Source organism: Hemiscyllium ocellatum, unplaced genomic scaffold (genome assembly GCF_020745735.1).
Source record: "Hemiscyllium ocellatum isolate sHemOce1 unplaced genomic scaffold, sHemOce1.pat.X.cur. scaffold_775_pat_ctg1, whole genome shotgun sequence".
Classification (NCBI taxonomy): Eukaryota; Metazoa; Chordata; class Chondrichthyes; order Orectolobiformes; family Hemiscylliidae; genus Hemiscyllium; species Hemiscyllium ocellatum.
Window position 1 is genome coordinate 26,285 of NW_026869227.1, and position 11,137 is coordinate 37,421.

The 11,137-nt window shown below is 56.0% G+C and overlaps 3 protein-coding genes across 3 annotated transcripts; all 3 read right to left on the reverse strand.

Annotated features, from left to right (window-relative positions):
• Positions 1-349: 349 nt before the first annotated feature.
• LOC132814265 (RNA-binding protein 25-like) lies at positions 350-4,838 on the reverse strand (the record flags this gene model as incomplete). Its single annotated transcript, XM_060823451.1, has 4 exons — positions 350-496; positions 1,402-1,479; positions 3,912-3,995; positions 4,746-4,838. Coding segments are annotated over 4 exons (402 nt in total), but the record flags the coding sequence as incomplete, so codon positions are not given.
• A 269-nt stretch (positions 4,839-5,107) lies between these two features.
• On the reverse strand, positions 5,108-6,866 carry LOC132814266 (trichohyalin-like; the record flags this gene model as incomplete). The annotated part of the gene is made up of 4 exons (XM_060823453.1): positions 5,108-5,194; positions 5,685-5,741; positions 5,999-6,695; positions 6,790-6,866. Coding segments are annotated over 4 exons (918 nt in total), but the record flags the coding sequence as incomplete, so codon positions are not given.
• An 863-nt stretch (positions 6,867-7,729) lies between these two features.
• LOC132814267 (uncharacterized) lies at positions 7,730-8,445 on the reverse strand (the record flags this gene model as incomplete). Its single annotated transcript, XM_060823454.1, has 2 exons — positions 7,730-7,804; positions 8,380-8,445. Coding segments are annotated over 2 exons (141 nt in total), but the record flags the coding sequence as incomplete, so codon positions are not given.
• Positions 8,446-11,137: the final 2,692 nt, after the last annotated feature.

The window sequence follows — 11,137 nt, forward strand, 5'->3', positions numbered from 1 at the left end:
CTCTGTGTCGTCGCTCTCTCTCTGTGTCGTCGCTCTCTCTCTGTGTCGTCGCTCTCTCTCTGTGTCGTCGCTCTCTCTCTGTGTCGTCGCTCTCTCTCTGTGTCGTCGCTCTCTCTCTGTGTCGTCGCTCTCTCTCTCTGTCGTCGTTCTCTCTCTCTGTCGTCGTTCTCTCTCTCTCTGTCGTCGTTCTCTCTCTCGTCATTCTCTCTCTCTCTCTCGTCGTTCTCTCTCTCTCTCGTCGTTCTCTCTCTCTCTCGTCGTCCTCTCTCTCTCTCTCGTCGTTCTCTCTCTCTCTCTCTCGTCGTTCTCTCTCTCTCTCTCGTCGTTCTCTCTCTCTCTCTCGTCGTTCTCTCTCTCTCTCTCGTCGTTCTCTCTCTCTCTTGTCATTCTCTCTCTCTGTCATCGTTCTCTCTCTCTGTCGTCGTTGTTCTCTCTCTCTCTCTCTGTCGTCATCCGCTCTCTCTCTCTCTGTCGTCATCCGCTCTCTCTCTGTCGTCGTCCTCTCTCTCTGTCGTCGTCCTCTCTCTCTGTCGTCGTCGTTCTCTCTCTCTCTGTCGTCGTCGTTCTCTCTCTCTGTCGTCATTCTCTCTCTCTGTCGTCGTTCTCTCTCTCTCTGTCGTCGTTCTCTCTCTCGTCATTCTCTCTCTCTCTCTCGTCGTTCTCTCTCTCTCTCGTCGTTCTCTCTCTCTCTCGTCGTCCTCTCTCTCTCTCTCGTCGTTCTCTCTCTCTCTCTCTCGTCGTTCTCTCTCTCTCTCTCGTCGTTCTCTCTCTCTCTCGTCGTTCTCTCTCTCTCTCTCGTCGTTCTCTCTCTCTCTCGTCGTTCTCTCTCTCTCTCGTCGTTCTCTCTCTCTCTCGTCGTCCTCTCTCTCTCTCTCGTCGTTCTCTCTCTCTCTTGTCATTCTCTCTCTCTGTCACCGTTCTCTCTCTCTGTCATCGTTCTCTCTCTCTCTGTCGTCGTTGTTCTCTCTCTCTCTCTGTCGTCGTCCGCTCTCTCTCTGTCGTCGTCCTCTCTCTCTGTCGTCGTCCTCTCTCTCTCTGTCGTCGTCGTCCTCTCTCTCTGTCGTCGTCGTTCTCTCTCTCTCTGTCGTCGTCGTTCTCTCTCTCTGTCGTCGTTCTCTCTCTCTGTCGTCGTTCTCTCTCTGTCGTCGTTCTCTCTCTCTGTCGTCGTTCTCTCTCTCTGTCGTCGTTCTCTCTCTCTCTCTGTCGTCGTTCTCTCTCTCTCTGTCGTCGTTCTCTCTGTCGTCGTTCTCTCTGTCGTCGTTCTCTCTGTCGTCGTTCTCTCTGTCGTCACTCTCTCTGTCGTCGTTCTCTCTGTCGTCGTTCTCTCTGTCGTCGTTCTCTCTGTCGTCGTTCTCTCTGTCGTCGTTCTCTCTGTCGTCACTCTCTCTCTGTCGTCTCTCTCTCTCTGTCGTCTCTGTCTCTGTGTCGTCGCTCTCTGTCTCTGTGTCGTCGCTCTCTGTCTCTGTGTCGTCGCTCTCTGTCTCTGTGTCGTCGCTCTCTCTCTCTGTGTCGTCGCTCTCTCTGTGTCGTCGCTCTCTCTCTCTCTGTGTCGTCGCTCTCTCTGTGTCGTCGCTCTCTCTGTGTCGTCTCTCTCTCTCTGTGCCGTCGCTCTCTCTCTGTGCCGTCGCTCTCTCTCTGTGTCGTCGCTCTCTCTCTCTGTGTCGTCGCTCTCTCTCTGTCGTCTCTCTCTCTGTGTCGTCGCTCTCTCTCTGTCGTCGCTCTCTCTCTGTCGTCGCTCTCTCTCTGTCGTCTCTGTCTCTGTTGTCTCTGTGTCGTCGCTCTCTCTGTCGTCGCTCTCTCTCTGTCGTCGCTCTCTCTCTGTCGTCTCTGTCTCTGTCTCTGTGTCGTCGCTCTCTGTGTCGTCGCTCTCTCTCTCTGTGTCGTCGCTCTCTCTCTCTGTGTCGTCGCTCTCTCTCTCTGTGTCGTCGCTCTCTCTCTCTGTGTCGTCGCTCTCTCTCTCTCTGTGTCGTCGCTCTCTCTCTCTCTGTGTCGTCGCTCTCTCTGTGTCGTCGCTCTCTCTGTGTCGTCGCTCTCTCTGTCGTCGCTCTCTCTCTGTGTCGTCGCTCTCTCTCTGTGTCGTCGCTCTCTCTCTGTGTCGTCGCTCTCTCTCTCTGTGTCGTCGCTCTCTCTCTGTCGTCGCTCTCTCTCTGTCGTCGCTCTCTCTCTGTCGTCTCTGTCTCTGTGTCGTCGCTCTCTGTCTCTGTGTCGTCGCTCTCTGTCTCTGTGTCGTCGCTCTCTCTCTCGCTGTGTCGTCGCTCTCTCTCTCTCTGTGTCGTCGCTCTCTCTGTGTCGTCGCTCTCTCTCTGTGTCGTCGCTCTCTCTCTGTGTCGTCGCTCTCTCTGTCGTCGCTCTCTCTCTGTCGTCGCTCTCTCTCTGTCGTCGCTCTCTCTCTGTCGTCGCTGTCTCTCTGTCGTCGCTGTCTCTCTGTCGTCGCTGTCTCTCTGTCGTCGCTGTCTCTCTGTCGTCGCTGTCTCTCTGTCGTCGCTCTCTCTCTGTCGTCTCTGTCTCTGTGTCGTCGCTCTCTGTCTCTGTGTCGTCGCTCTCTGTCTCTGTGTCGTCGCTCTCTCTCTCTGTCATCGTTCTCTCTCTCTCTCTCTGTCGTCGTTGTTCTCTCTCTCTGTCGTCGTCCGCTCTCTCTCTGTCGTCGTCCTCTCTCTCTGTCGTCGTCCTCTCTCTCTCTGTCGTCGTCGTCGTTCTCTCTCTCTGTCGTCGTTCTCTCTCTCTGTCGTCGTTCTCTCTCTCTGTCGTCGTTCTCTCTCTCTGTCGTCATTCTCTCTCTGTCGTCGTTCTCTCTCTGTCGTCGTTCTCTCTCTGTCGTCGTTCTCTCTCTCTGTCGTTCTCTCTCTCTCTCTGTCGTTCTCTCTCTCTCTGTCGTCGTTCTCTCTGTCGTCGCTCTCTCTCTGTCGTCGCTCTCTCTCTGTCGTCGCTCTCTCTCTGTCGTCGCTCTCTCTCTGTCGTCGCTCTCTCTCTGTCGTCGCTCTCTCTCTGTCGTCGCTCTCTCTCTGTCGTCGCTCTCTCTCTGTCGTCGCTCTCTCTCTGTCGTCGCTCTCTCTCTGTCGTCGCTCTCTCTGTCGTCTCTGTCTCTGTGTCGTCGCTCTCTGTCTCTGTGTCGTCGCTCTCTGTCTCTGTGTCGTCGCTCTCTGTCTCTGTGTCGTCGCTCTCTGTCTCTGTGTCGTCGCTCTCTCTGTGTCGTCGCTCTCTCTGTGTCGTCGCTCTCTCTGTGTCGTCGCTCTCTCTGTGTCGTCGCTCTCTCTGTGTCGTCGCTCTCTCTGTGTCGTCGCTCTCTCTGTGTCGTCTCTCTCTCTGTGTCGTCGCTCTCTCTCTGTGTCGTCGCTCTCTCTCTCTCTGTCGTCGCTCTCTGTCGTCGCTCTCTCTCTGTCGTCGCTCTCTCTCTGTCGTCGCTCTCTCTGTGTCGTCGCTCTCTCTCTGTGTCGTCGCTCTCTCTCTGTCGTCGCTCTCTCTCTGTCGTCGCTCTCTCTCTGTCGTCGCTCTCTCTCTGTCGTCGCTCTCTCTCTGTCGTCGCTCTCTCTCTGTCGTCGCTCTCTCTCTGTCGTCGCTCTCTCTCTGTCGTCGCTCTCTCTCTGTCGTCGCTCTCTCTCTGTCGTCGCTCTCTCTCTGTCGTCTCTCTCTCTCTGTCTCTGTGTCGTCGCTCTCTCTCTCTGTGTCGTCGCTCTCTCTCTCTGTGTCGTCGCTCTCTCTCTCTGTGTCGTCGCTCTCTCTGTGTCGTCGCTCTCTCTGTGTCGTCGCTCTCTCTGTGTCGTCGCTCTCTCTCTGTGTCGTCTCTCTCTCTCTGTGTCGTCGCTCTCTCTCTGTGTCGTCGCTCTCTCTCTCTGTGTCGTCGCTCTCTCTCTCTGTGTCGTCGTTCTCTCTCTCTCTGTCGTCGTCCTCCCGCTCTGTCGTCGTCCTCCCGCTCTGTCGTCGTCCTCCCGCTCTCTCTGTCGTCGCTCTCTCTCTCTCTCTGTCGTCGCTCTCTCTCTCTCTCTGTCGTCGCTCTCTCTCTCTCTCTCTGTCGCCGCTCTCTCTCTCTCTCTGTCGTCTCTCTCTCTGTGTCGTTGCTCTCTCTCTCTGTGTCGTCGCTCTCTCTCTCTCTCTGTCGTCGCTCTCTCTCTCTCTCTGTCGTCGCTCTCTCTCTCACTCTGTCGTCGCTCTCTCTCTCACTCTGTCGTCGCTCTCTCTCTCACTCTGTCGTCGCTCTCTCTCTCTCTGTCGTCGCTCTCTCTCTCCCTCTGTCGTCTCTCTCTCTGTGTCGTCGCTCTCTGTCTCTGTGTCGTCGCTCTCTGTCTGTGTCGTCGCTCTCTCTCTCTGTGTCGTCGCTCTCTCTCTGTGTCGTCGCTCTCTCTGTGTCGTCTCTCTCTCTCTGTGTCGTCACTCTCTCTCTCTGTGTCGTCGCTCTCTCTCTGTGTCGTCGCTCTCTCTCTGTGTCGTCGCTCTCTCTCTGTGTCGTCGCTCTCTCTGTGTCGTCGCTCTCTCTGTGTCGTCGCTCTCTCTGTGTCGTCGCTCTCTCTGTGTCGTCGCTCTCTCTCTCTGTGTCGTCGCTCTCTGTGTCGTCGCTCTCTCTCTCTGTGTCGTCGCTCTCTCTCTCTGTGTCGTCGCTCTCTCTCTCTGTGTCGTCGCTCTCTCTCTCTGTGTCGTCGCTCTCTCTGTGTCGTCGCTCTCTCTCTCTGTGTCGTCGCTCTCTCTCTCTGTGTCGTCGCTCTCTCTCTCTGTGTCGTCGCTCTCTCTCTCTGTGTCGTCGCTCTCTCTCTGTGTCGTCGCACTCTCTCTCTGTCGTCGTTCTCTCTCTCTCTGTCGTCGTCCTCCCGCTCTGTCGTCGTCCTCCCGCTCTGTCGTCGTCCTCCCGCTCTCTCTGTCGTCGCTCTCTCTCTCTCTCTGTCGTCGCTCTCTCTCTCTGTGTCGTCGCTCTCTCTCTCTGTGTCGTCGCTCTCTCTCTCACTCTGTCGTCGCTCTCTCTCTCACTCTGTCGTCGCTCTCTCTCTCTCTGTCGTCGCTCTCTCTCTCTCTCTGTCGTCGCTCTCTCTCTCTCTCTGTCGTCTCTGTCTCTGTGTCGTCGCTCTCTGTCTCTGTGTCGTCGCTCTCTGTCTCTGTGTCGTCGCTCTCTCTCTGTCGTCGCTCTCTCTCTGTGTCGTCGCTCTCTCTCTGTGTCGTCGCTCTCTCTGTGTCGTCGCTCTCTCTCTCTGTGTCGTCGCTCTCTCTCTCTGTGTCGTCGCTCTCTCTCTCTGTGTCGTCGCTCTCTCTCTCTGTCATCGTTTTCTCTCTCTCTGTCGTCGTCCTCCCGCTCTGTCGTCGTCCTCCCGCTCTGTCGTCGTCCTCCCGCTCTGTCGTCGTCCTCCCGCTCTCTCTGTCGTCGCTCTCGCTCTCTCTCTGTCGTCGCTCTCTCTCTCTGTGTCGTCGCTCTCTCTCTCTGTGTCGTCGCTCTCTCTCTCACTCTGTCGTCGCTCTCTCTCTCACTCTGTCGTCGCTCTCTCTCTCTCTCTGTCGTCGCTCTCTCTCTCTCTCTGTCGTCGCTCTCTCTCTCTCTGTCGTCTCTCTCTCTGTGTCGTCGCTCTCTGTCTCTGTGTCGTCGCTCTCTGTCTCTGTGTCGTCGCTCTCTCTCTGTGTCGTCGCTCTCTCTCTGTGTCGTCGCTCTCTCTGTGTCGTCGCTCTCTCTCTCTGTGTCGTCGCTCTCTCTCTCTGTGTCGTCGCTCTCTCTCTCTGTCGTCGCTCTCTCTGTGTCGTCGCTCTCTCTCTCTGTGTCGTCGCTCTCTCTCTGTGTCGTCGCTCTCTCTCTGTGTCGTCGCTCTCTCTCTCTGTGTCGTCGCTCTCTCTCTCTGTGTCGTCGCTCTCTCTCTCTGTGTCGTCGCTCTCTGTCTCTGTGTCGTCGCTCTCTGTCTCTGTGTCGTCGCTCTCTGTCTCTGTGTCGTCGCTCTCTCTCTGTGTCGTCGCTCTCTCTCTCTGTGTCGTCGCTCTCTCTGTGTCGTCGCTCTCTCTGTGTCGTCGCTCTCTCTCTCTGTGTCGTCGCTCTCTCTCTGTGTCGTTGCTCCCTCTGTCGTTGCTCCCTCTGTCGTTGCTCCCTCTGTCGTTGCTCCCTCTGTCGTTGCTCCCTCTGTCGTTGCTCCCTCTGTCGTTGCTCCCTCTGTCGTTGCTCCCTCTGTCGTTGCTCCCTCTGTCGTTGCTCCCTCTGTCGTTGCTCCCTCTGTCGTTGCTCCCTCTGTCGTTGCTCCCTCTGTCGTTGCTCCCTCTGTCGTTGCTCCCTCTGTCGTTGCTCCCTCTGTCGTTGCTCCCTCTGTCGTTGCTCCCTCTGTCGTTGCTCCCTCTGTCGTTGTTCTCTGTGTCGTTGTTCTCTGTGTCGTTGTTCTCTGTGTCGTTGTTCTCTGTGTCGTTGTTCTCTGTGTCGTTGTTCTCTGTGTCGTTGTTCTCTGTGTCGTTGTTCTCTGTGTCGTTGTTCTCTGTGTCGTTGTTCTCTGTGTCGTTGTTCTCTGTGTCGTTGTTCTCTGTGTCGTTGTTCTCTGTGTCGTTGTTCTCTGTGTCGTTGTTCTCTGTGTCGTTGTTCTCTGTGTCGTTGTTCTCTGTGTCGTTGTTCTCTGTGTCGTTGTTCTCTGTGTCGTTGTTCTCTGTGTCGTTGTTCTCTGTGTCGTTGTTCTCTGTGTCGTTGTTCTCTGTGTCGTTGTTCTCTGTGTCGTTGTTCTCTGTGTCGTTGTTCTCTGTGTCGTTGTTCTCTGTGTCGTTGTTCTCTGTGTCGTTGTTCTCTGTGTCGTTGTTCTCTCTGTCGTTGTTCTCTCTGTCGTTGTTCTCTCTGTCGTTGTTCTCTCTCTCTGTCGTTCTCTCTCTGTCGTTCTCTCTCTCTCTCTGTCGTCGTTCTCTCTCTCTCTGTCGTCGTTCTCTCTCTCTCTCTGTCGTCGTTCTCTCTCTCTCTGTCGTTCTCTCTCTCTGTCGTCGTTCTCTCTCTCTGTCGTCGTTCTCTCTCTCTGTCGTCGTTCTCTCTCTCTGTCGTTCTCTCTCTCTGTCGTCGTTCTCTCTGTCGTCGTTCTCTCTCTCTCTGTCGTTGTTCTCTCTCTCTGTCGTTGTTCTCTCTCTCTGTCGTCGTTCTCTCTCTCTCTGTCGTTCTCTCTCTGTCGTCGTTCTCTCTCTCTCTCTGTCGTCGTTCTCTCTCTCTCTCTGTCGTCGTTCTCTCTCTGTCGTCGTTCTCTCTCTCTCTGTCGTCGTTCTCTCTCTCTCTCTGTCGTCGTTCTCTCTCTCTGTCGTTCTCTCTCTCTCTGTCGTTCTCTCTCTCTCTGTCGTCGTTCTCTCTCTCTCTGTCGTCGTTCTCTCTCTCTCGTCGTTCTCTCTCTCTCTCTCTCGTCGTTCTCTCTCTCTGTCGTCGTTCTCTCTCTCTGTGTCGTCGTTCTCTCTCTGTGTCGTCGTTCTCTCTCTGTGTCGTCGTTCTCTCTCTCTGTCGTCGTTCTCTCTCTCTCTCTGTCGTCGTTCTCTCTCTCTCTCTCGTCGTTCTCTCTCTCTGTGTCGTCGTTCTCTCTCTGTGTCGTCGTTCTCTCTCTGTGTCGTCGTTCTCTCTCTCTGTCGTCGTTCTCTCTCTCTCTCGTCGTTCTCTCTGTCTCTCTCTCGTCGTTCTCTCTCTCTCTGTCGTTCTCTCTCTGTCGTCGTTCTCTCTCTCTGTGTCGTCGCTCTCTCTCTCTGTGTCGTCGCTCTCTCTCTCTGTGTCGTCGCTCTCTCTCTCTGTGTCGTTGCTCTCTCTCTCTGTGTCGTCTCTCTCTCTGTGTCGTCGCTCTCTCTCTCTGTGTCGTCGCTCTCTCTCTCTGTGTCGTCGCTCTCTCTCTCTGTGTCGTCGCTCTCTCTCTCTGTGTCGTCGCTCTCTCTCTGTGTCGTCGCTCTCTCTCTGTGTCGTCGCTCTCTCTCTCTGTGTCGTCGCTCTCTCTCTCTGTGTCGTCGCTCTCTCTCTCTGTGTCGTCGCTCTCTCTCTGTGTCGTCGCTCTCTCTCTCTGTGTCGTCGCTCTCTCTCTCTGTGTCGTCGCTCTCTCTCTCTGTGTCGTCGCTCTCTCTCTCTGTGTCGTCGCTCTCTCTGTGTCGTCGCTCTCTCTCTCTGTCGTTGTTCCCTCTGTCGTTCCCTCTGTCGTTGTTCCCTCTGTCGTTGTTCCCTCTGTCGTTGTTCCCTCTGTCGTTGTTCCCTCTGTCGTTGTTCCCTCTGTCGTTGTTCCCTCTGTCGTTGTTCCCTCTGTCGTTGTTCCCTCTGTCGTTGTTCCCTCTGTCGTTGTTCCCTCTGTCGTCGTTCTCTCTCTCTCTGTCGTCGTTCTCTCTCTCTCTGTCGTCGTTCTCTCTCTCTCTGTCGTCGTTCTCTCTCTCTCTCTGTCGTCGCTCTCTCTCTCTCTCTGTCGTCGCTCTCTCTCTCTCTCTGTCGTCGCTCTCTCTCTCTCTCTGTCGTCGTTCTCTCTCTCTCTCTGTCGTCGCTCTCTCTCTCTGTCGTCGTTCTCTCTCTCTGTCGTCGTTCTCTCTCTCTCTCTGTCGTCGTTCTCTCTCTCTCTCTGTCGTCGTTCTCTCTCTCTCTCTGTCGTCGCTCTCTCTCTCTCTCTGTCGTCGCTCTCTCTCTCTCTGTCGTCGCTCTCTCTCTCTCTCTGTCGTCGCTCTCTCTCTCTGTCGTCGCTCTCTCTCTCTGTCGTCGTCCTCTCTCTGTCGTCATTCTCTCTCTGTCGTCCTATCACTCTGTCGTCCTCTCTCTCTGTCGTCGTCCTCTCTCTCTGTCGTCGTCCTCTCTCTCTGTCGTCCTCTCTCTCTGTCGTCGTCCTCTCTCTGTCGTCGTCCTCTCTCTCTGTCGTCGTCCTCTCTCTCTGTCGTCGTCCTCTCGCTCTGTCGTCCTCTCTCTCTGTCGTCGTCCTCTCTCTCTGTCGTCGTCCTCTCTCTCTGTCGTCGTCCTCTCGCTCTGTCGTCGTCCTCTCGCTCTGTCGTCGTCCTCTCGCTCTGTCGTCGTCCTCTCGCTCTGTCGTCGTCCTCTCGCTCTGTCGTCGTCCTCTCGCTCTGTCGTCGTCCTCTCGCTCTGTCGCCGTCCTCTCGCTCTGTCGTCGCTCGCTCTCGCTCTGTCGTCGCTCGCTCTCTCTCTGTCGTCGCTCGCTCTCTCTCTGTCGTCGCTCGCTCTCTCTCTGTCGTCGCTCGCTCTCTCTCTGTCGTCGCTCGCTCTCTCTCTGTCGTCGTTCGCTCTCTCTCTCTCTGTCGTCGTTCTCTCTCTCTCTGTCGTTCTCTCTCTCTCTGTCGTTCTCACTGATGTTCTCTCTCTGTCATAGAGTCATAGAGATGTACAGCATGGTAACAGACCCTTCGGTCCAACCCGTCCATGCTGACCCAGATATCCCAACCCAATCTAGTCCCCACCTGCCAGCACCCGGCCCATATCCCTCCAAACCCTTCCTGTTCCTATCCCCATCCAGATGCCTCTTAAATGTTGTCATTGTACCAGCCCCCACCACTTCCTCTGGCAGCTCATTCCATACACGTACCACCCTCTGGGGGAAAAGGTTGCCCCTTAGGTCTCTTTTATATCTTTCCCCCCTCACACTAAACCCACGCCCCTCTAGTTCTGGACTCCCCCACCCCAGGTTCTCTCTCTCTATCTCTTGTTCTCTCTCTCATTCTGTCCTACTCTCGCATGCTGTCCTGCTGTTAACTTTACTTCCAATTTAAAAAGATCGAGAGAGCATTACTGTATCTAACCTCACACTGTTCATGTCTCTGGGAGTGCTTGATGGGGGATGGTATCTAACCCCCTGTCCCTGGGAGTGTGGCGACAGTGTAGAGGGAGCTTTACTCTGTATCTAACCCCCTGTCCCTGGGAGTGGGGAGACAGTGTAGAGGGAGCTTTACTCTGTATCTAACCCCCTGTCCCGGGGAGTGGGGCGACAGTGTAGAAGGAGCTTTACTCTGTAGCTAACCCCCCTGTCCCTGGGAGTGGGGGACAGTGTAGAAGGAGCTTTACTCTGTAGCTAACCCCCCTGTCCCTGGGAGTGGGGGACAGTGTAGAAGGAGCTTTACTCTGTATCTAACCCCCTGTCCCTGTGAGTGTGTGATGGGGAGGTTGGTACAGAGGGAGTGTTACTCTGCGTCTAGCCCCCTGTCCCTGGGAGTGTGTGATGGGGGGGGGGGAACGGTGTAGAAGGAGCTGCGTTCCGTACATGGGGAGTGTCTCCCTGGGTCACCTCAGGCCCTCGCGAACTGATGCAAGCTGTCAGAGCGACCGAGAGTGTCCCCACGCGTGTGCGCTCGCGTGTCTGTGCGTGTCGTGGAGGGACCTATAATCATTTATTTTCTCCACGTCTTTTTTTATATATATATACATAATCAGACGAGACCACGTATATTAACGGTAGATATTTCGACAGATCACCCGGGGGGAGGAGGAGGGGGGGGACGGGAGTTGTGTGAGCGCGGTGGGGGGAGCAGAATTCTCGGTCTCTAGACAAGCCCCTTCCCCCTCCAACCCCCCAACCTTTCGATTTAATTTCTCCCCCCGTGACCTCGAAGAGACGCGATCATTGTAAATACTTGCCTCTGTAAATTGCTGAATATTTTATGGTGTAGCAGCAGATGTTATTATATACGGAGCCTCCGAACGTTCGGGCAATAAACCTCGCACAACCTGTTGCCCCTGTGTTCCTCCCGCCACTCCCACACCCCCGGCTTCCCTGGCCCCCTCGATTCGTCCCCTCGGAAACCAGGCGCGCCGCGATTGTCCGGGGGTCGGAACTGCGATAGGGCGGGCGGCTGCTGGGTGTTTGTCGGGAGTTCTCACGCACGAGGGATCATCGAGAAGCTCAGTGTGCGTGTCAGAGAGAGAGGGAGGGGGTGTAAGGGGGCTGGAGGGGGGTGACAGAGAGAGGGAGGGGGTGTGAGGGGCTGGAGGGACGTGACAGAGAGAGGGAGGGGGTGCAAGGGGGCTGGAGGGACGTGGCAGAGAGAGGGGGTGTAGGGGGCTGGAGGGACGTGGCAGAGAGAGGGAGGGGGTGTGAGGGGGCTGGAGGGAAGTGGCAGAGAGAGGGGGTGTAGGGGGCTGGAGGGAAGTGGCAGAGAGAGGGGGTGTAGGGGGCTGGAGGGACGTGGTAGAGAGAGGGGGTGTAGGGGGCTGGAGGGAAGTGGCAGAGAGAGGGGGTGTAGGGGCTGGAGGGACGTGGTAGAGAGAGGG